The following is a 22,578-nucleotide window of genomic DNA, read 5'->3' as shown; positions in this document are numbered from 1 at the left end:
GTGTGATGCCAACACCAAAACCAAGTCCAGAGTTGGTTCTAGTTCTGTCCAAGACAGAACTGCAATGGATAAACATCCGGAACGTCTCAGAACAAGTTCTAACAATCCTGGAAGAACTAGGCTGTCATCTATGGCACAGGTGTCAAACTCCAGTCCTGGAGGGCCGGTGCCCTGCAACGTCTAGATGTGCCTCTGCTGCACCACCTGTGTAGAATAATTAGGTCATTAAGGCTCTGGAGAACTGATCTACACAAGGAGGAGGAAATATTAAGCAATTTCATTCCGGCGTTTTGTACCTGTGGCACATCTAAAAACTGCTGGACAGCGACTGGAGGACTGGAGTTTGAGACCTCTGATCTATGGACTTTCTGTCAAAATGTCACAGGACTCATTATGATTAAAGTGGCTTAAAGATAAGAACACAGAACCTGAGTCCAGTTCTGGGAACAGCTGGGAAACTACCTGAAAGCCTGGAGTCAGCTGTAAGCAATAAGTAACGATTGGGTCACAACCCGTCACTGTTTGGTCCAGAAAAACAATAATGGTGTGTTAGGGTGAATTACAGGAGTTAGGAAGATGATTAACACAGGTAACATTGACTTTAAAGAAGGTCATGGTCAAGCAGTTGGCTGCTGCTCTTGATCTATTCTGGACCCGTTTCAGTCACGGCTTTGTTAATCCCATTCAACTGAAACAGCTTTTCTTAAAGGCTCAACTGTTTTCATGGAGGTTTGCGTTCTGTATTATCTCACTGTTGACCAGCCAACCCTGCTAAGTAGGTTGAGGAGTTGGTACAACAGGTTTTTCCTCTGCTTGTCGGCATATTTATCTGACAGATTAATCTTATCTACAAAAACATACTGATCCCATTCTTGTGAGTCCAGTTTGGTGTTCTATGCCTATGGAACACCAAACTTCAATGGTCTTATTTTAGGACCATTGAAGTTTGCATACTCTCAGTATATTGTCAACAAGACTGTGATTGCTACACAGGGAAATAAACTTACAGTATTTCTTTCCCTACTGGATGAAAAGAAAAATCAAGACCTTTCATATCGCTACAGTGCAATTGCTTTGCAGATAGAGAACAGATACACAAAGAACCAAACGACTTTAGTACAAACAGATCATACTGATGTAGACTTGCACGAGTTTTTTTTTATCAAATAATTGATAAGACTGATAATTTGGGCAAATTATGATTTCTATCTTTTTGTTTACCCAGAGGTGCCCAATGTCCTGAGCACAGTTTTGTTTTTATCTTGTAACCAGGTTGCTATGTATTGCAAATTTTTTGCCCAGGTCCCTCTTGAAAATGAGATCTATATCTCAACGGGGTTTACCTGGTTAAATAAAGGAATATAATAAAGTGGGTCCTGGAGGTCCGGCATCCTGCATGTTTTAGTTCTCTCCCTGGTTTAACGCACCTGGATCAAATGATGGCTCGTTAGAAGGCCTAAGCAGAACATTGACATGCTGAATGGGTTGTTGGTACCACCAGGGAGAGAACTAAAACGTGCAGGATGCCGGGCCTCCAGGACCGACTTTGGGCTCCAGTTTTACTCTTTTTGTACTGTAGTACCCTAAAGTTGCCACCAGATGGCAGTAAAGAGGATGACTTGAGGTAGAAAGGACCTCAGGCTTTGCAGTCACTCTGACTGGTCGTGCAGAAACTAAATAAAACTGAATAAATCTATTCTAAATTCTTATAATCAAGGGGGTTTAAATATGTTTTCAATACGTCTAAAACAGCGCAATATTCAGCATGCACTGGATCAAATATTTAATCAGAGACAAACATAGATTATGGATACCAAAGCCTTATTGCTAAAGAAGTTGGAGAAATGTAATGTATTCTTTTATGTAATTTTGATGTCAACAAAGTTTCTTTTCAGTTCTTTAATTTTCACAGACAGGCTTTATCACGCTTGCTTTGTTTATACGAATAAATCCTTCATTTGAAAAACAAATGCAATCAAGACATTTTCAAATCTTTTCTATGAATGTATTTGTGCTAAACATTTCTGGACTAAAATTCAACACTTTAACTGTATTGTGGCATTAAAATTAAGTTGCTCTATATATATTTTACAATTTAAAAAATTGTCAAAAACTTTATTCTATTTTGCAAATATTATATCCATAAATGTAATTTGTCTAAAATAAAACCTAATAGGAGAAGTCACGCGGATACGCTATGACGTTTTATATATCAAGAAATTTTAAAGCCTAAAAATGCCTATTTAAGGATTTGGATTGCAAAAATTCGGGAAGAGGAACTCGGTCTGCTTCACGCTCTCTGACGTCATCACGCCGCGCCTCTTCCGGAAGTCTCGATCGGAGCCAAAATGGCGCAGCAGCGGCAGCTGTTGGTTTTGGTTTTGGTTCGGGAAATAAACGTTAAACGACTAGTACCGTGATCGGACCGCAGTGACGTGACCGGGGAGATCACAGGGACCACCGCCTCGCGCCAGGACGCGCGTGCACGCCGTGAGTGTCACAGTTGTTCCCTTCGGAGCGCGCGGAGCTCAGTAGCTAGCAAGATGCTAACGTGTTGAGTCACTGTGATTCACCCAGAATTGACTTTGATTTAACTGGGACTCTATCGGAAATCAGGTCCGAACCGAGCTGCTGTTGTTTCTATCTGACCGGAACAAACCGGTTCGGCCCACCTGACTACCACCAGCGCGTTAGACGCTGATTACAGGTAACCTGCTACTGGTTCCGGTTCTGTTTTGGTTTCCGCTGGTCAGTTGAGCTCCACCTGATTAACACGTGTTCCTTCCGTTGTAAACATGTTTATGTGACTCTTTTAATGAGAACAGAACCTCTCGGCCTCCGTAGTTTTCACTCAGGAACGTTGATCTAAACGGAATCAATTTGTGTTTGGATAACTGAGGCTGCCCTCTCCCCTAACTGGAGAACCTGCACAGCGACCGCTGTCTAAGAAAAGCACAACACATCACAAAGGACACTTCTCACCCCGGACCTTCTCTGTTCACACTGCTGCCTTCAGGCAGAAGATACAGAGCAACCAGAACCAACCGTCTCAGAGACAGTTTCTACCCGACAGCAATAACAAAACTAAATGCAATCAAAAACAACCATTAATCATCATGAATGATGGATGTGAGAATGTGGCTGTTCTTACTTATTAGGGTTTTTTTGCCAGTTGTTTGTTGATTCTTGCGTTGTGTGTGAATTGTGAGACAGTTATTTTTTGTTTTTGGGCATATGCACCGACTGATGGCACCTTTTGAATTTTGTTGTCCTTGTGACAATGACAATAAAGATTTATCTTATCTTATCTATCTGATCAATAATCAGCTCTGGAGCAGGTTTGTCATCCGGACCGCGGTTATCTAGTTAAATCCTGGTCCAGTTCAGGATAATTAACGTATCTGATTATGTAGTCATGGTAACCTGATTGCATCAGGGATGAAACAGCTGATTCATGAGCAGAGAGGTGGATGTGTGGACAGAGGGCTCACTCTGTCCTCAGGAGAGAAACTGGTTTCCACTGCAGGTTTAAATGGATCAGAACCGGGTTCTGGTTCTGATCAGAACCGGGTTCTGGTTCTGATTAAAACAGAGCCGTCTGAGATGCTGCTAGTCCTTCTGTCTGTCCCAGTGTGTCTCTGTGTCCCGCTGACTGCTGCCGCCCTTCCAGGTGGTGATGGCGGAGCGGCGGGCCGACTGGAAGAGACACATCTCAGACCAGCTGAAGCTCAGGGACAGAGTTCAGAGACACACCTTCGAGGAGATCGTCCAGCAGTGTGAGTTAGGATGCTCTGAGGACACACTGTGTCCCACTCTGAGGACTGAGTGAGGGGTTAAAGCTGTTTGTCTTTCAGACAATCGTCTCTTGGAGAAGTCTGACCTGCAGGCCGTCCTCACTGAGAGATACCAGACAGAGAAGTATGATGTCCAGAGAGGACATGAGGCCAGGTGAGACACCCTGGAGCTGAGTCTCCTGTCCTCTTAATGTTGTTTCTGTTTCCTGTTTTTCTTTTGTCCCCATCATTTCTTGTTTGTCCTCATCCTCTGTCCCCTTGTTTCCTCTCTGTCTCTGTCCCCCGTCCCTGTCCAGCTCCCTCGACTCATCCCGCAGCGACTCCCTGCACCAGGAAATGTCCCAGATGAGAATTCGCCACCAGGAGGAGCTGACTGAGCTGCACAAGAAACGAGGCGAGGTGAGTCACAGGAAGTGATGTCGCCTGTCCTCCCCCGAGCGTCCGCGTGGCATTCAGGAGCTGTGGGGCGTCCCTGCTCCTCTGCAGGTGTTTCTGGTTCATCAGGGTCTCTGTTGGCAACAGCGCTCCCCTCAGGCTGCTGCAGGCGCTGCGGCTCTCAGCTCCAGTTTACTTCCTGTGAAGCCGTCACTGGAAACCAGTTCAGGTTCTCACGTTCCCTCACGCAGCAGCATCTGTTCTCCTTTCTGCTGCTCCTGTAGCAGAGGCCCTGCTGGGCGGAGCCAGTCTGTCCCTTCAGGACACACCTGTAGCTGGACGCTCGCGGGTCGGGTGTTTAAAACAGGAAGTGCTTCTGACAGTGGGCGGAGTCAGTAACCTTCCTGTCTCCTGCAGCTGGCTCAGACTGTGATCGAACTCAACAACCAAATCCAGCAGAAGGATCGAGAGATCCAGAGCAACGAGGCCAGGTGCGTCTCTCACACACACAAACACACACACCTGATGAGTCTGATCACCTGCAGCAGCTGATTGGTTCTCCCCTTCCAGGATGTTGGAATACCAGCAGCAGATCGCCAGCCTGGAGGGAGACTGTCGGGATCTGAGGAGCAACCTGCAGGTACGACTCCATGAAGATAATTAATCTGTTGATAAAGAATCTCCAGTAGCAGTCAGTTTTGCAACAAATCTTAAGAGGCTTCTTACTAAAGACTGTAATGACATGTTAACAGCTCAATATCCAGACAGCAGTGATGATATTCCACATCAACACTTACTGGATGATGTTAGCTAGCGCTGCTAATCCATCTCTTTTGCCCCTCCCCTTTAAAAGGATCCACAATTACCTGTAGCAATAAATTAAATTTAATAAATATTTATTTCAGATGTACAAATACTGTAGGCTGTTCAGGTTTTAGATCAAATTTATCTATCCACTCTGCAATGCATCCTGGGTAGATGATGTATGCTAGGTGCTACAGTGCTAGCTCTGTTTAGCCCAAACAGTAATTTTTATCAATGAGTAACGGTCAGCTTTTAAATGTGAAATGAAAATGAGGCCAAATGGAGGAAGAGGAAAAACCTGGTGTTAGTGATGCTGCTGCTGGAAATGCTAACCTGAAAGGAGAGCGTAGCTCTAGCTGAAGCTGCTTACTGTAAGCCTCTGGATCAAAACAATTCATTAGGATGGTGACTCACAAAGACTTAAAGATGCTTCATTGTCACTTTAAACATTCATAAACATTCCTTCACTTAGTTTTGATTTCGTTAGCTCCTGCTAATGGCGTTAGCCAGGGCCGGCCCAAGCCTCCCAGGGCCCCTAAGCGAAATGTGGTTTTGGGGCCCTGTAGTTCTGCTAACAACTAGAGGCTGATTACAGCCCAATATTCACCCCACTGTTACCAACTCAGCGACTTTCTTATATAGCTAAAAATGTAATTTATACCAGGTGAGTCTTTCTGCCCTGAGAATGTGGACCAGTACCGGTACTGGACTGATTCTGAGCCTGCAAATGATTTTAACAGAAGTTTCACATAACTTATTAGTTGATGTAAAAATAATGTTTTTAGCCACTAAATGATTTTGCTCAGCAGCAAACAACAAATCCCAACTACAGCATAGAGCAGCTCATCATGTAGCCTGACGTAAAAACATTTTAATAGACGATGTCGAACATTGAGAAGTTTTAATTATTATTATCAAACACGGTTTGAAGCCAAAAATACCTCAGAAATATCCAGAGCCACCATGAGAATCAACTCATTTAAAGTTTAAACTCAGTTTCACACAAAGACGCAGCATAAATGTTTGGCTGTTGAACTGGACCGGTCCAGGTCGCTATCAAGCAAATATTCTACTAGCCGCTTTACAAATCTTTTACAATACATTACATTACCAAAGCTCATTAAAACAAACCTTTATCTTGGCTTTTTTTCTATTCTTCCTCTTTTTTCCCTCCCTCCCTGAAGGATAAGTCCTTTTTGAGACATAGTTTTGCTTACTTAACTTCTTTAGACGTTTGGATTCTCTGCACAGCAGCCCGTTATGCACATGAAGCGTGCGGTACCTACTGCGGCCACCAGGGGCCCCCAAGAGCAATTACATTTTTTTTTCTTTTTATCCATAAAATAATAATTTCTACATACAATATCAAATATATATTATTGTAAAAACAAATCACTTCATAGTGAAATAATGTGTTTTTGATATTATAATGACAGAAATTATTACTAAAAAAAAAATCAGCTCCACTGAGGGGCCCCTTAGTGGCCTTGGGGCCCTAAGCGGCTGCTTAGTTTGCTTATGCCTTGGGCCGGCCCTGTCGTTAGCTCCTGCTGGCAGCGGAAACCTCCTTCTCTCTCTGCTCTTCATCCATGAAGCCTCCTTTTCAACTCCTCTGGGATTTGGGGTCAAAGGTCAGATATTATTTGTGCTTCCAAGATGCTAATCAGCTGCTCCAAGTTGTAAAAACAACACCTTAAGTGGCATTAGTTTGTATCTTCCTCATGTGGGTACAGATGAGAAGTTTCATCTCCAGAAGCTACGATTATGTGAAGGAAGTGGTTACAAAATAAAAGCCCAAATTTCAAAATAAGCCCCGCCCACCAGCTGAAGGTCAGTGATGAGCTGTAAAAGGTCTGATTCCCACAATCCTCTGCTGCCTCCGGCTCCCAGCAGCTCGCTCTCTGCTCCCATCATGCTCCAGTCATGCAGCCATGGGCCCAGCAGCTGCTGACACACAGGATGTGACATCACACAGGATGTGACATCACTGAGAGGCTGAGCTGAGAACCTGCAGCCTCCTGTGATGTTGATCCAACATGACCAATCAGGAAGGAGCATCAGGAGGAAGAGGAGGAAGAGGGAGCTGATCTCAAGTTTTCAAGCTGAGACCTTCTTCACTGAGACCGACGGCGTTATGACTTCACCACCCGACCATGTGACCATATAACTTCCTGTTTCTGTGCAGGAGCTGGAAATGGCCAATCAGACGCTGAAGGACGAGTACGACGCGCTGCAGATCACCTTCTCTGCCCTGGAGGAGAAGCTGAGGAAGACGTCGGAGGACAACCAGGAGCTGGTGTCCCGCTGGATGGCCGAGAAGGCTCTGGAGGCCAACCGGCTCAACGCCGAGAACGAGAAGGACACCAGGTGGGCGGGGCATCAGCGGGCGGAGGGGCGGGGCCTCTGAGCGCTGATGTGACGGTGGCTGTTTGTGTTCCAGGCGCAGACAGGCCAAACTGCAGAAGGACCTGGCGGACGCTGCCAAGGAGCCGCTGCCCATCGAACAGTCAGTGACCTCCACTTCCTGTCTGAGTAAACCCGGATCCGGTCCAGGTAAGGTTCTGGTGATGAACCCGGGTCTGTTTCCTCCGCAGGGACGACGACATCGAGGTGCTGGCTGAGGACGGAGGGAAGGGAGCCGGAGAAACGTCACCAAACCGACCAATCGGCAGGACGCTGAGGTGAGATCCAAGGATTCTCCGGCACCCATGTGTGCCACGACGCGTCACAAACATTACTGCATAGGGCCACCCGTTAGCACCTGTTAGCACCCGTTAGCACCTGTTAGCCGCTGTAGCTAGCCACTGCAGGCGCCTTTACTGTGCATCGAGTCGTATCCACTAAACCAGACTGTTCTGATCAGCAGGAATCTGCTACAAAAATGTTCATAGCGCCATTATTTCTTGTCTTATTTCTGTAAAATGTGGATTAAATTAATATTAAAAAAACTGCTAATGTTTTGATATGTAAATATGTATTAATCCTAGATAAAAGTCTATAAAGTTTGGTCAGTTCTATCAAAAGATATCTAACCGAATGTTGTTTTTTTTATACTGGACAAATTAATTATTGTAAACTGTAGAAGACGTTTATTAAATACTTGATGAAATATTATTGCGATGATCTACGAACAAATAAAAAAATTGGTCCAGGTTTTATTTTTATATTGAACTTTTAGAAATGTCGGCGGCTGCAGTGCGCCACAGCAAAGAGAAAATAAATAAACAGATGAAGAACAAATCAAAACCACTAAAATTCGTTGTTTTTTGTTACGCTCCACACGCAGACTCGTTGCCGTGGCAACCAGCTCCGACAAAGCAGAGTTTACATTCAGGAACATCAACACCAAAAATCACGCAGACATTTCCTACATGAATCGAACATTCAGTCCGTTACGGTTTCATGATTTCAGATTTATTATGGTTATTATTATTATGAAGTGATCGTCTGAACATTAGCACCTTTGGTCGACTAGCTAGTGAGCATCCACCAGTGGAAACATGAGTCGGCGCCCCTGGTGGCGAATCGTAAACCTGATGGGTAAACAAACATGGCGGCTCCTGGCTGACGGTTCTGGTTCTGTTTGTGCAGCAGGAAAACGTCCCAGCAGCCTCAGGGCGGGCTCCTGGACTCCATCTCCAACATCTTTGGGTAGGTACCGGTCAGCGTAGCTCCAGCTCGTCTGAGCATGCTCAGTTGATGACGCTGCGCTTCTCCTCCTCAGCAGGCGTCGGTCGGCGAACTCCTTCGGCACGTCTCCAGAAACCAGCGAGACGCCGTCGGGAGGCTGTGCGGAGGTCCGGGTGCCGACCACGGCGCTGCACGTCTTTGTGAGTTTCTATCGGCGCCGTCAGGAACCAATCAGACGGCCGGACTTCCTCACCGGAAGTTCTGGTTCTGATCAACCTGACGGTCACTGAGGCAACAAAAACCAAACATAAAAAAACATCAAGTCCTCATCAACAGTCCAACCGTCCCTACTGGTGCACCCCAAGGCTGTGTGTTCGGGCCTGTCCTCTATGGCAAGCTGTTTCTACATAAAATCGTCTTCACCACACTTACATTCAGATATTTGGAATTAGTTCATGACTAGACACTTTTCAGTTGGCTAAGATATCCAATTACATCCTGGCCTCAGATTTACCGAAGCTTTAGTTCAAGATATTTACAATAAATTACTGACTATCTGGAATATTTATATCAACTGTTAAATTATCACTAGTCATAAAGTAAATTTGAGATATCTCACGTTTTGTTTTGAGTCGTCATAATTCCAATTCAGTATGTTTATTTTTAAATGGAGGTATAAGATACAACTAGCGAAATTACATTACGGTTAGATGAAAGTAAATAATGACTAGTGTACGTTTGTTTTACAATGTCTCCTAAAGAATTGGAGATAGCTTCTCTATTTTAGATATCTTGAATTAACATCCTGACCAGTCAGAGTAACATCACTGATATGTTGAGTAATAATTCTGTTGAGTCAAAACGTCCCAGATTTAAGAACCATTTTGAAATTTGCTCCATTTTCACCGTGGGGATGGTTGATGGCGGCTCCTCAGGGCCGTTTTTTGGTGGAGAATAAATGGGAAATTCTTCTTCTGAAGCAGTTTTCTGGTTTTTGAAGTTTTGTGGGGTTTTTTCTCTACAAACAGGAAAAACTGTTTCTGCTCCACAGGAAGCTCACGACGGAGAGGTGAACACCGTCCGGTTCAGCCCCGGCTCCCGTCTCCTAGCAACCGGTGGGATGGACCGCAGGGTGAAGCTGTGGGAGGTGGTCTCAGGTGAGCTTCACACGGTAACGCCTCAACGTTAAGCCCCGCCCACCAGCTGAAGGTCAGTGATGAGCTGTAAAAGGTCTGATTCCCACAATCCTCTGCTGCCTCCGGCTCCCAGCAGCTCGCTCTCTGCTCCCATCATGCTCCAGTCATGCAGCCATGGGCCCAGCAGCTGCTGACACACAGGATGTGACATCACACAGGATGTGACATCACTGAGAGGCTGAGCTGAGAACCTGCAGCCTCTCCGTGATGTTGATCCAACATGACCAATCAGGAAGGAGCATCAGGAGGAGGAAGAGGGAGCTGATCTCAAGTTTTCAAGCTGAGACCTTCATTGCCACTGTAATCAGATTACTTTACCAAAGAGTAATCAGGCAGCTGATGGAGACTGTAGATGGTGTCTTTCTATTACATGTCTAGAACTTGGTGAGAAAAAATAGGAAATTTCTTTCTGTCAAACACAAAAACTAGAGGTGGCTAAACCGTTTCCTGCTCTAACCCTAAATAACTAACTAAACATCAGCTCTGCTAATGCTAAAACACTAAACCAACATGGGATTTATTGGGAGTTAACGTTAAACCAATATGAAATTTAGCATAAGCTAATAATGCTAATCCGCTAAACCAACAAGTTTACAAAGCAACCAGGTAAATTAGCGCTATAGAGTTTAAACATTTTCTAAAGTTAGCTAAATGCTAATTGAAGAATTAGCTCTGCTATTAGTGCATTAGAAAAACATTTGTGAGAAAAACAAATGTTTTCCCCAGAGGATTTGGACCAGTACAGGTTTCTTTATCCGCAACAATCCTCCACAACTGTTGGTGGCACCGTCGCTCTCATTCATCAGCTCTGCTAATGCTGCGCAGCGAATCAGGAGCTTCACATTGCGGCTACAGTAATGTTCACGGTCCAAGCAGAGACACATGCTCATCAAATGAGCAAAGTCTGGGTTATATGTTGACTGACAGTCGACCAACCAGAAACTGTTTTACTGTCGACCAATCACAGCGCAGCGTTACTGTGTGTGTTCAGGTCGCTGTGAGGCTAAAGGAGCTCTGACCGGCAGCAACGCAGGAATCACCAGCATCGAGTTCGACAGCTCTGTAAGTCTGTTTCTGCTGGTCCCTGTCGCCATGGTTACCTTGGTTTGCTGCTCTTGCTTACCTGTTTTCTTTGTGTTTAACAGGGTTCCTACCTGCTCGCTGCGTCCAACGACTTCGCCAGTCGAATCTGGACTATGGACGACTACAGACTGAGGGTGAGTCCTGATTGGTCTAAATCATCATCGCTAACGAGGTCCACTCAACAGAGGGAGGAGTCAGTGTGCAGCAGGTGTGTGTGTTGAGCTGTCCTCACCTCTCTGACCTCTACCTGTCCTCCAGCACACCTTGACGGGTCACAGCGGGAAGGTTCTGTCTGCTCGATTCCTATTGGACAACGCCCGCATCGTGTCTGGGAGCTACGACCGAACGCTCAAACTGTGGGACCTGCGCAGCAAAGTCTGTACGTCATTGGTCACACCTGTCCGCCCACCTGTCCCCTCACCTGTCTCCACCTGTCCCCTCATCTGTCCCCTCCTGTTCTCACCTGTCAGGTATGAAGACGGTTTTCGCCGGCTCCAGCTGTAACGACATCGTTTGCACGGAGCAGTGCGTCATGAGCGGACACTTCGATAAGAAGGTCCGGTTCTGGGACATCAGGTGGGTTCTGATCAGAGGTGATCATGTGATGAGCTGCTGGGCTTCTGATAGGCTGAGCCAGCCTGACCCTGTGACCTGTGCTCTGACTCACGCCGCGCCGTCAGGGCGGAGAGCATTGTGCGGGAGATGGAGCTGCTGGGCCGGGTGACGTCTCTGGACCTGAACCACGACCGCAGCGAGCTGCTGACCTGCTCCAGAGACGACGTGCTGAAGATCATCGACCTGCGCAGCAACGCCATCCGGCAGACCTTCAGGTGAGAAACCAACAAAGATCCGGGGGATGTTTTCATCTGTAGCTTTGAATTCGATGGGAAACTTCAGCTCCTCACGCTGGTTTGGGCCAAATATTACAGAATCAAACAAACGTGAGCGAAAACGTCAGAAACTTAAAGATGGCGCCGTTAATGACCAGTTTAGACGTTTGATTTGGAGTTTAGTTGCTCTTCATCACATGATGTGGACTCTGTGTGTGTGGGGGTGTGTGTGTGTGTGTGTGTGTGTGGGTGTGTGTGTGTGTGTGTGTGTGTGTGTTCAGTGCTCAGGGGTTCAAATGTGGAGCCGACTGGACCAGAGTCACCTTCAGGTGAGCTGAACGTCAGAACGGTTCTTATAAACGAACAGAACCGCTGTTAACCTGTCCGGTTCTCTCTGGTCAGTCCTGACGGCAGCTACGTGGCCGGCGGGTCAGCAGATGGCGCTCTCTACGTCTGGAACGTCCTGACGGGGAAACTGGACCGGACTCTGGACCGAAACCACAGGTAAGAATTGGACCGGACCCGGTTCTGCTGGATCAGACCACCTGTTGTTCACGCTGATGATGTCATCGCCCCGCAGCTCGGCCATCAACTCTGTGTCCTGGTCGCCGTCGGGAACATACGTCGCCAGCGTGGAGAAGGGCAGCAGAGCCATCCTGTGGTCTGACATGTGATTGGCCGGAGCCCAGGAAGGGGGCGGAGCCAACACGGCTGGGCGCTGCTGGACTCCTGATGAAGCTGCTGAGGAGCTTTTAATGCTCAGTCATTTTAACTGTGACAGAAGAAGAAGAGCTGGCTCTCAGCGCCACCTGCTGGTTGACGGTTGAATGGACAGCTGATGAAGGCTGAGGAAGAGGAGGAGACGGGTTGGTTTGAAACAGGAAGTTCTTCGCACTAAACAGATGAAGATTAAAGACTCTGAGAGTGAATGTTGGTCTGTTTGATACACACACACACACTGCTGCTGAAGTGCCTCTGAGCGTTCCCGGAGCGATACTGGGAAAGCTGCCGGTTCCTTCAGAAGCAGCCGCTGACATGTTACCATGGAAACGGCCTGATCAGTTTTCAGATCCATAAACACTAATCGGTCTGTAGTTTTTCTGCTTGTTTCTGTTCATGTTTTCAGTTGGCTGGGAGACATTAAACCCGAACCGCCTGAAAACGAGCTGCTCACGCTGCGTTCACTGACCACTGGGAAAAATAAACGATGTTTCCAGCTCACTGCTTTAGCTCTGCAGACACAAACCTTAAGGTTTTCAGGCTCTGGCGCTCACTGCTCAAGTTGTTCTGATTCTCACACAGTAGACCAATCCTCAGGTCTTCTGCTGGATCCCGACGGGTCGGGCTGACGGTCCAGGAACCCGGCGCCGGCTCTGGGAGCCTCACTGCATGGCCGCCATATTGGGTGGGCTTCTGATTGGTTGGTTGAAAAGTCATGAAGCCTCTGTATGGTTTCAGTTATTTTCAACACATTGGAGTTTTTGTGAAAAATGAAGATAAATTGAAGCTGAGATGGAGGAGATTCCTGCTCACCTCGGTTCTTATCGATGTTTCAGACGGCAGAAGTGTAGTTTTTTCTTTATTAATAAAATATATGTGCAGAATTATTCAACAGCTAAATTATTCAACAGCTAAATGAATAACACATTTTCTCATCACTGTTTTTGTTTTAAATTATGATTACAAACAACTCAAAACTTTCCACTGAACATTTCTGAGATCGGTGGCATAAGGAGCCGCCGGACTGTAAGTTCAAACTGCAGAACCGCGGTCGGGTCAGAACATGAACACGACTCTAACATCTGAATCTCTGTAGTGGATTCAGTTTGATCCTTTATAGTGAGAAATCTGAGTCTTCATTGTCATGTTGCTGTAAATAAACCAACCGTTTGCTGAAGCTTTCAGAGCTAAATGAGTCCAATAGAATCGAAGCTACGATGAAGTTAATCTAAAACTGCATTTAAACTGCGGTGGGTTTTTAAAAAGGTTAAACTTCTTGAGGTCATGATGAATCGTTCACATCACAGTGCCACTCAGAAACAAAGCTGTTGTCTGCAGAAAGAGGGCTCACTCCTAAACTATTCCTGTGATCTCTGACGTTCTCCACATGTCTGACTGCTGTCGTCCACCAGCTGCTCCTGGTGACCAGATGTTCTGTCCAACCTGGTTCTGGTGTCTGACCCGGCTGTTCCAGAACTTTAATCAGCCTTCCTGTTGTTAGGATCTATGCTTGGACTCGCTGCGATGCTGATGGAGCTTCACTAAACTAGCAAACTGCTTATTTTATTATAACTTCATTTTACCTGGACATCCATTGAGATAAAATCTATTCTTTGAGGGAGACTCCGCTTGACCTGAGATACTTAATTATATTTTTGTGCTTAAAAAGTCGCTTCGGTTTCATTAATATAGTTTTATAAAATATCCATTTGAAATATAAAGTATGGACGATGGTGGAGTTGGAGCAGGGTGCCAATCATTTCTCAGATGTAATCATGAAAATGAATCATGACCATCTTCCATCATATTGTCACATTTTAGTTTTATTTCAACATTGATTATAGAGTTTACAGGTTGTCCTTGAATGCATCATGATGCCATTTTGGCCACATCTAGCTCTGTAGATCTGTAGCATCTTTCACATAATGTCCTGAAGCCCGGTTCTAGAGAGGCGAATGGTTCTGCTTTGGTTCAGTCCAGATAAGAGCTGAAGGTGTGTGTGTGAGTGTGTGTGTGTGTGTGTCTGAGTTTAGCTGCTGTCAGCACTCAGACTGCTGACTCTGTCTCAGCTGATCAGCTCAGCACAGACTCGTCCTGATCACGCATGTCGACATGTTATAAACATGATCCTGCTCTGATCGTACCGGAAGCTCATGGAACTGGTTCTGGTTCTGATCCGACATGGACTCATACTAATGGTTGAATGAAGCAGAAACATGAAGCTCAGACCAGCTAAGGCTCCAAATAAAGAGAATTATCTCTAACCTTCAAATTAGTCATCAAGTTTGTGAAAGAAAAAAAACATTTTTTTTGAAATTGCAAATTAAACATGTCAGATTTAACTTTTACATTTATTACCGATTTAACAGATTTACCATAAGCATTTATTGTACGTAATCTTAATGGTTTACAGTCTTGTCTCTACTGAGGTCATAATTCCTGGAAATCAGAGAAATCTTCCATTATTACCTAAAATCTCAACTTTTTAAACACATTATTTTCCCTCCTGATTCCAGTTTGTATTTAAAAAGCATCAAACTCCCAGTTCAAACCTTCATCCTGATGAATGAACCTCTGATCACTTTCTGTCATCCTGACAGTTTCAGGAACTCCTCCTTATTTCACCAAACATAAAAAATGAACGATCCAGACGGCACGACTTTTAGTAAAGGTGTTCGTGATGCTGTATGGTGCAATATTAGGGCCAAAATTAAGATTACCTCATCCAATCTGAAGCAACTACTTTAAAAGTAAAACTGGCTAAAAATATGAGACTTTCAGCTGCTTCCATTTACACCGTCGCTGCTTCACTTGCTGATTTAAAGCATCCTGGTGAGTTTTAGCAAAAAATGTTTACCTGAATGTCACAATGACTTCTGGGGGTTTAAGGTAATTAATTTTCTCATCCTGCATTGTTATAAGCTACAGGCAGAGCAAAGTCAGCCTTCAATCTTTTCTGAGATTTTCTTTTCCCATTTTCTCAGCTGCATTTTCTTTGCTTCTATTCTTACTTTCATACATTTTTATTCTTTTTTTCCCAGTTTTCTGACATGGAAATTAGTAGAATGGTGGTGGGCTACGTGCCTGGACGAGATTCAACATTTCTAAAAATATGTTCTTCAAATCTTTTTAAGCAGGCAAGCCAAAGCAAAGCAAAAACAAAATGGCAACTCTTTCAGAAAAACCAGCAAACATAACTGCAGATAGTAAAATAGAACAGAAGGAAAATAGCAGAGAGAGGAGAACTGGAGAGCATCGTTTCGTTTTAAAGCAGGAAGTCACAGGGATGGAGCCGATAATGAAGCTGAAATTCTGGGCCTCGATTTCATAATAAAAATGTTGCAATGACTTCAGCAGATGGAGATCTGTTCGGTTTCGTTCTGAGGTTCCTCTCATCATTACAGCAGAACAAAATTCCCCAGACGCCCTGGAAACCAAAGACAGCTCAGTTTAACTGGTCCGGGTTTGTGGTTTACATGTGGAGTTTCCTCAGAGCCAGTGTGCACGTGTGAGCGTGCACGTGGGATGCAGTAAACAGAGCTGCAGACGGACGCTGCAGATCTGCCTGCAGGATTACAGAGTAATGATCAGCATGCTGACCACGCTGTGTGCAGAGATTATAAATACATGTGATCAGCTGCTAAACAATCTTCTTCATCTACAGCCGACTCCGTCTCAGGTTTCTTCATCCTCTTCTCGGCTGCTGCTTCAGGTGAGTTTCTGTTCCCAGGCATTGGTTCAGCCGTTTTAAGAGTTTCCATGGAAACTCAACATCAGGTTTGGCTAAGAAGGAAAATAAGACCTGGACACAAAAAGCTTTATTTTCCTGTCAGGTTCCAGAGTTTCCATCTTTTTCCGGTTGAAGTTGAGGGACTGGTTTATTCAGTATTTCTGTATCCTGTCTGCCCAAATCCAATCCTCTAAAGCTACAACCCTGAAACTTTTACATTCATCCCTCCTCCAGCACACTTTAACCAAATGTTATTGAGTTCTGCAGACGCCTGGTAACAGACCGTTCAGTTCAGTCATGTTAAAGAAGGGATACGGTTAAAAGTTACAGCATAGCAGCTCTCATAGACACCCCTGCTATGGATCCTTGGATCCCTTTAATGGGATTCTGGGATCTCAGTAGATCGTGGGATATTTGGCTGCTAGTTATGAGTAGCGTGTAGAATATCTTTTAATTCTGATTCTGTGTGGACTGTAAAGTCTCTGTAGCTCTTGGTTCTCTGAAGACTTTAGGACATTACTGTCTAAAGTCCTCAGGCTTCGGTATCCTGCATGTTTTAGCTCCTTCCCTGGTTTAACATACTTCAATCAAATGGCTCAATTCCTTCATCAGCATCTTATTAAGTTCTGCAGAGGCCTGGTAACAAACGGTTCACTTGGTTCAGCCTTGTTGGAGAAGAAATGCATCTAAAGCTTGTAGGATAGTATCTCTGGAAGACTGGACTTTGGCGCCTGCTGCAGATCCCTGGATCTCTGGATTGTAAACTCTTTGTAGATGCAGAGATCTCATGGGGTGCTTGACCCTCGTTTCCTGTAGAGTAGGATATCTTTGGATCCTGATTCTGTGTAAACGGTAAAGTCTCTGTGGATCTTGTTTCTCAACAGATTTGTTTCTCTGAAGACTCTAGCAGGCGATTCTCCACCAGGGCTGTTTGAATATTTCTGTTTCAGTTTGAGACCCATTGGTCAGGATGAGTCCGAAACACGTTGTCTTCAAGAAGGTATCCAGAGACAAGTCGGTAAGTTCTGCTGAGAAAACCCATTCATCCATTTGTAGGTAAAGTCTTCTTGAACAAGCAGCCATCTTGATGTGTGTCCCTCTGTTTTTTTGGACAGGTGGCCGTCTACATGGCGAAGAGAGACTTTGTGGATCACTGTGACTCTGTGGATCCAGTTGGTGAGTTCCAACTTGACCATTACATGTTCCTGATTAGTTGGGAGTTTTGTTTTTTTTTTTTTTTTTTTTTTTTTTGGACTGAAGGTTCCTGTGCAGGAAAAAATCAATTAACTTCCATCACCAGAGATGGAGAATATGACCTCACCAATATTCTTCTCTGTAGAGAAAGGATAATTGGTCCTTTACTGAAAACACTTTGCCCAGAAATCCTAAAGGGTCTAAACAGAACCACACCAAACGGATCAAGACTGTTTGTTGTTGGTGCTGAGTCTTTTCTGCATAAGCCCAGTGTGGACCATTTCATTGTGTGAAATGGACTCCTCCTGTTTCTCATCTCACAGACGGCGTGATTGTGATTGACCCAGCACAGCTGAAAGGAAAGAAAGGTGAGCTTTAATCCTCTCACTTCTCAGAAATCATATTTGGGAACCTTGGTCTCCATTAAGCCTCGTTGTTTTCTGTCTCTGCCAGTTTATGTGATGCTCTCCTGCACGTTTCGATACGGTCGTCAGGACATGGATGTGATGGGTGTGGCCTTCAGGAGGGACCTGTTCGTGGTGACCCGGCAGGTTTACCCAGAGTTGCAGGACAAAGAGAAGCTGACCCACACCAGGGTCCAGCAGAAGCTTCTGCACAAACTAGGAGACAACGCCTACCCTTTCTTCTTCGAGGTGAGGGTTGAAGTCAGACGCTACACGGAGCCTGAGGTCTGTCCAGCCCAAGGTCTGGCCTTACTCCAGGCATTGCTCTGAAGCAGGCAGAGGACAGGTGTCTGTTGTAAGACCTAAGTTGGGTTTGACCAAGTATTGAAGTCTAAATTAGGACAAAAGTCAAATTTTGGACTGAGGGAAGATAAAGGCTGTGAAAAAGACAGAGATCCAATCAGTCAGGGATTGAAATCTTATCCTGGTCTGACGTCTTAGCAAGAGTTTAAGTCAGACCAAGAATCACATCTGACCCAGAGCTAAGATTAGGATTCTCCTCATTTAAATCATGAAACATTTTCAAACATCAATCGGCTGAATTGTTGTTGACAGTCAAGGTCATCTGCAATAAAACCTTTTCAGTTTCCAGACAACCTGCCGTGTTCTGTCAGTCTGCAGCCCGGTCCGAATGATGTGGGAAAGGTAACAGATCCTCCCTGATATCATCCATATCTTCATCCATCTATCTCTGTTCCTCCGGATGTTTGACCTCTCCCATTGTGTGTTTGTGCTGGGCAGAAATGTGCGGTGGAGTTCGAGGTGAAGGCGTTCTGTGGGGAGAATCAGGACGAGAAGATCGATAAACAGTGAGTGTGTTTACCGGACCTGGATTCACTCCATCAGTGTTGCATCATGTGGCTCTTATCTTTTTCTGCAGGAGCTCAGTTCGTCTCACCATCCGAAAGATCCAGTTCAGTCCAGAGAACACTGAAGTGGCTCCATTCGCAGACATGACCTTTGAGTTCTTGATGTCCGAAAAACCTCTACATGTCAAGCTCAGCCTTCCCAAAGAGGTCAGTCGACCCGATTCTGGGATCAGTCGATGAGAGACAAAGTATCCATGGTCTAGGCTAAAGTTCATTCAAAACAGAAGGGCTAGCCATGGAAGACCCCATGAATGAATACATAATCTAACTCTGATACAGAGCAAAATAGCAAACTCTGGTCCGCCTACAAACCTCAGTCTGAGTTCAGATGAAGTGAACTCTGGTGCAGTTCGAATGCATATGTGAATGCCAAGCAGACCAGCTCCAAAATAAGGAAGTAGACTACAGCGCAGGGCCTTCTGGGTAAATAAAACAAACAACAAACAAAAGCTAATCTAGCGTTAGCAGGAGAAATGGCTCGTGGTCTTTAGCCAAAGACTAAAGCAAAATCTTCCAACCACTGAAATCTGATGATACTCCATTTTTGTTTGTATTTTGTGAGGAAGGAAGTTGAACTCAGTGTCTTCTCCAGAGGCTTTCAAACCAGTGGGACATCTTTCTAATGAGGTGTCCAGAAGAAATCCTTCACTTTTTAAAGTTTATGGACACAATAATCTGTCTATCTGTTTCTTTGTCTGCAGACGTTTTACCACGGTGAGCCAGTCAAAGCAAACGTTGAAATCACCAACTCCTCCAGCAGGAGCATCAAAGACATCAGTTTGTCAGGTGAGGTCCTCTTCCTCCACATCCAAACATCTTCCACACCTTTACAAACCTGTGTTCAGCTTTACACAACCTGGGCTAATCTGTACACACCTGCCCTTATGCAACTTTGCTTACTAATACACACACCTACAGTATCTCCCCAATTGTACACCTGTTCCCACCTTTATAAACTTTTGCTCACCCCAACACACTTGTTCCCACCTTTATTCAGTTTGTCTTTACCTATACACAATCGGTCCTCACCTTTACACACCTGTGTTCAGCTTTATATTCCTGCCCTATCTTTTATACAGACAGGCTAACCTTGACATACCTGCCCCGTACCTTTACGTAACTATTTGTCCTTTATGCACACTTGTCTTCACATTTATACAACTTTGCTTACCTATACACACCTGTCCTTATTTCCACCCATCTGAACTCACCTGTCCTGTGATTGAACTAATGAGTTTCTACTCAGTATCTCTGTATGATCACAACTTTATTAGATTCTCAGAGGAAACTTATGAGCAAGGGAACCTACTATAACACGATTGTGTCATGGATGTGTCTCTGAACGTTACTACGGCTGTTGTTCCTGAACATGTACCAGGTATATATGGATACCTGTATATGAAATTGTCACTTTCTCATCATTGTTTCTTCTTGACTGTGTTCAGTTGAGCAGGTGACCAATGTGGTGCTCTACTCCAACGACAAATATGTGAAGTCTGTGGCCAAAGAAGAGCCTGAGTGAGTGTTTGTGTGCCTGGTGTCTGGTGAACGTTCTGAATTACCGGTTATCTGTTGGAGCTGTATTGTTCATGAGGTTCTGATCCACATCCCAGGGATTCGGTTCCCTCTGGTACCACACTGAAGAAGGAGTACACTCTGTACCCTCTGCTGGCGTACAACAAGGACCGCAGAGGAATCGCTCTGGATGGACGACTGAAACATGAAGACACCAACCTGGCTTCGTCCAGCATGTAGGTGTCACGGTTCGCTCTGGAGGTGCGGTACTGAAGGACCAAGGAGGAGTTCTGAGTGTTGTCTCTCTGTCTCAGTGTGAAGCAGGAGGTGCTGAAAGAGGTCCAGGGGATGCTGATTTCCTACAAGGTGGTACTGAAGATGATAGCCTCCGGGTGAGTTAACCTCTGCTTTCAGTTTGCTTATATGTTTGGAGACATTCAGCAGCAAATCATCTGCAGTTGTAGATGAATGTTAACTGACTGTGTCTCTGCTCCGTCTCCTGCTGCTCACCAACAGGACGGTGGGGTCCAGGTACGTACATGCCTCGACACCGTTTGTGTGTATCTTCTATGACGTGGAGGCTCACAGCTCTGTGTGTTTCACAGTGACGTTTCTGTGGAGGTGCCCTTCAAACTGATGAATCCAAAATCAGAACCAGGTAAAGACTTGAAATGCTTAGTATCCCATACAGCCCCACCCTCAGATGTATGTAGCTACGCCTACCAGACTGGTGTAGCCAACCTGGACTCATTGTTTCAAAGTAAAGGGTTCTTTCATTTGATTACCTCAGATTGAATATTCACGTCCTCTTTTCGATCTTTTTCTGCTGCTTCTGACCTGCAGCGAAGGACAGGTAAGATTGTCTGCTTGAGCACGACAATTCAGTCTTCAAACTTTAAAAATCAGATAAAACAAATAAAACTTTATGTTTAGTCATGTTGTGTGGCCGTCACATTTCTCTCTGACCTTTGCAGTGAACCTGACGACATGGTGTTTGAAGACTTTAAACGGGCCTACCTGAAGGGCGTGGTCTACGGAGATGACGATGAGTCTCCAACTGAGGCCTAAACTAAAAAGATGGCCGATGGCATCGACTGCTCAGTACTCCACCTAATGATCAATAGACATTCAGGACAGAGGAGTCATCAGAGGAACCTCATATAGTTACCCTGCAAGATGTCTGTTGTGAAGTTCTCAGCGTTAGATAGCGCCTGTAGTTGTTAACCTCTGACAGTTCCTCAGTGGAGGTGATGTAGCTCAAATCTGTATGTCCCACTGTGGAGGTAGAGGTACCTAAGGGCTAGGGCTACATATATCTGTAGTATTGTTCTGTAGCTTCTAGTGAATCGAATACAAACCAGAGTTCAGAATGTAGTTTTTAACTGTTCTCAGATTAAAGAACTTCCTAAACCAAAAAGCATCTGTTTGATTCATCCAACCAGCCAACCAACCAAACAAACAACCAACCAGCCATTTGTCTGTCCAACTTAATGCAACATGTCTCTTCTTTAAATGGCTTCTAGAAAGAAATCTAAAGGAATGGTGAAGAACAGCCTTGGACCTCCACTAATCTGGTTCTTCTTTGTGTCCAATTTCAAGATGACTATTTGTGTCTCATTCATCTGGTCAAGCAATCTTGCAAATTGAAACAGCCTGTAAATGTCCAACCATCTGGAGAAGGATTTTGTCTCTCAGATGTTTTGGTACAAATTTTTTAACGTATGAATGCAAGGCCACTTAGAAAGGAAGAAGCCATTACTCCTAAGACAACATAAAAAGGCAGATTACAGTTTGCAAATTCACTCAAAAAAGACAAAAAGATTACATTTAGGAGACATTTCTTTAGTGTAAATAAGCTAAACTTAAAGTGTTTGGTCTGATGACAGACTACACCAGAACTGTCAGATGGAATTGGACTAAAATACGTCAAATTCTTCTAAAAAGCTTGTGGAAGAATATCTGAAACTAAAGCTCGTACATTTAAAAGGTAATTCTTCCAAATATTTATATAATGTATGTACAAATCTCAGTTTGAAGCATCCTCAGATAATTATTCATTAAATTAGCAACATGAATCAATTTGGCCATCCTAACGGGCCTAAAACTTGAAAGGCTTGGTCGGATTTCATGTCAAACAGTGAAACGAGTCGTTTTTAATACAGTGCACAAAAATGCTATTATTCTAGTAATGTTAGAGATTCGCCAGCGGTGATCGATCAGCTGAATAGTATTGAGGGGAAAAAGATGATTTTTCGTTTTTTAAAAAACACTGGGATTTTTAAGAGTCTTTGAGGAGTAGGTGGTAGGAGGCAATAGAGGGCAGTAGTGCAGCATAATTGGATGCAAGCTGCCGTTAAAATCTAAAGAAGAAGAA

General features: G+C 44.7%; 2 protein-coding genes, 1 long non-coding RNA gene and 2 other non-coding genes across 9 annotated transcripts; 4 read left to right on the top strand and 1 right to left on the bottom strand.

Moving 5' to 3' along the window:
* Window positions 1–625: 625 nt before the first annotated feature.
* On the bottom strand, window positions 626–17,130 carry LOC116707634 (uncharacterized). The gene is made up of 3 exons (XR_004336541.1): window positions 17,045–17,130; window positions 1,927–1,931; window positions 626–637 (listed from the first exon to the last, which is right to left on the bottom strand). It is a non-coding gene; the product is annotated as an uncharacterized LOC116707634 (long non-coding RNA).
* On the top strand, window positions 2,306–14,696 carry atg16l1 (ATG16 autophagy related 16-like 1 (S. cerevisiae)). 4 transcript variants are annotated; one of them, XM_032591041.1, is made up of 20 exons: window positions 2,306–2,490; window positions 3,671–3,776; window positions 3,855–3,948; window positions 4,091–4,193; window positions 4,587–4,660; window positions 4,740–4,809; window positions 7,159–7,340; window positions 7,414–7,479; window positions 7,568–7,654; window positions 8,568–8,624; window positions 8,698–8,803; window positions 9,655–9,760; window positions 10,791–10,861; window positions 10,945–11,016; window positions 11,141–11,261; window positions 11,353–11,458; window positions 11,563–11,712; window positions 11,994–12,041; window positions 12,115–12,216; window positions 12,293–14,696. In XM_032591041.1, the coding sequence occupies exons 2-20, from the start codon at window positions 3,677–3,679 to the stop codon at window positions 12,384–12,386; spliced, it is 1,809 nt and encodes a 602-aa protein (XP_032446932.1). In that variant the 5' UTR covers window positions 2,306–2,490; window positions 3,671–3,676; the 3' UTR covers window positions 12,387–14,696. The 4 variants fall into 4 exon arrangements, with proteins under 4 accessions (XP_032446932.1, XP_032446933.1, XP_032446931.1 ...); XM_032591042.1 differs by having other exon boundaries at window positions 2,307–2,490; window positions 8,701–8,803; XM_032591040.1 differs by having other exon boundaries at window positions 2,307–2,490; window positions 8,565–8,624; window positions 8,701–8,803.
* Window positions 6,803–7,083, top strand: LOC116708385 (small Cajal body-specific RNA 6). Its single transcript, XR_004336672.1, has one exon.
* On the top strand, window positions 9,812–10,087 carry LOC116708386 (small Cajal body-specific RNA 6). Its single transcript, XR_004336673.1, has one exon.
* Window positions 17,064–21,621, top strand: LOC116707512 (S-arrestin-like). 2 transcript variants are annotated; one of them, XM_032544887.1, is made up of 15 exons: window positions 17,064–17,180; window positions 17,278–17,338; window positions 17,680–17,724; window positions 17,810–18,009; window positions 18,406–18,465; window positions 18,562–18,629; window positions 18,701–18,836; window positions 19,391–19,475; window positions 20,135–20,207; window positions 20,303–20,440; window positions 20,519–20,596; window positions 20,721–20,735; window positions 20,810–20,862; window positions 21,048–21,057; window positions 21,179–21,621. In XM_032544887.1, the coding sequence occupies exons 1-15, from the start codon at window positions 17,133–17,135 to the stop codon at window positions 21,270–21,272; spliced, it is 1,164 nt and encodes a 387-aa protein (XP_032400778.1). In that variant the 5' UTR covers window positions 17,064–17,132; the 3' UTR covers window positions 21,273–21,621. The 2 variants fall into 2 exon arrangements, with proteins under 2 accessions (XP_032400778.1, XP_032400779.1); XM_032544888.1 differs by lacking the exons at window positions 21,048–21,057; window positions 21,179–21,621 and adding an exon at window positions 20,995–21,014.
* The last annotated feature ends 957 nt before the right edge of the window (window positions 21,622–22,578 follow it).

The sequence above is a fragment of the Xiphophorus hellerii genome, chromosome 18, assembly GCF_003331165.1.
Source record: "Xiphophorus hellerii strain 12219 chromosome 18, Xiphophorus_hellerii-4.1, whole genome shotgun sequence".
In the NCBI taxonomy this organism is placed as follows: Eukaryota; Metazoa; Chordata; class Actinopteri; order Cyprinodontiformes; family Poeciliidae; genus Xiphophorus; species Xiphophorus hellerii.
Note: the sequence above shows the minus strand (reverse complement) of the source record. Positions and strands in the feature narration are given on the sequence as shown.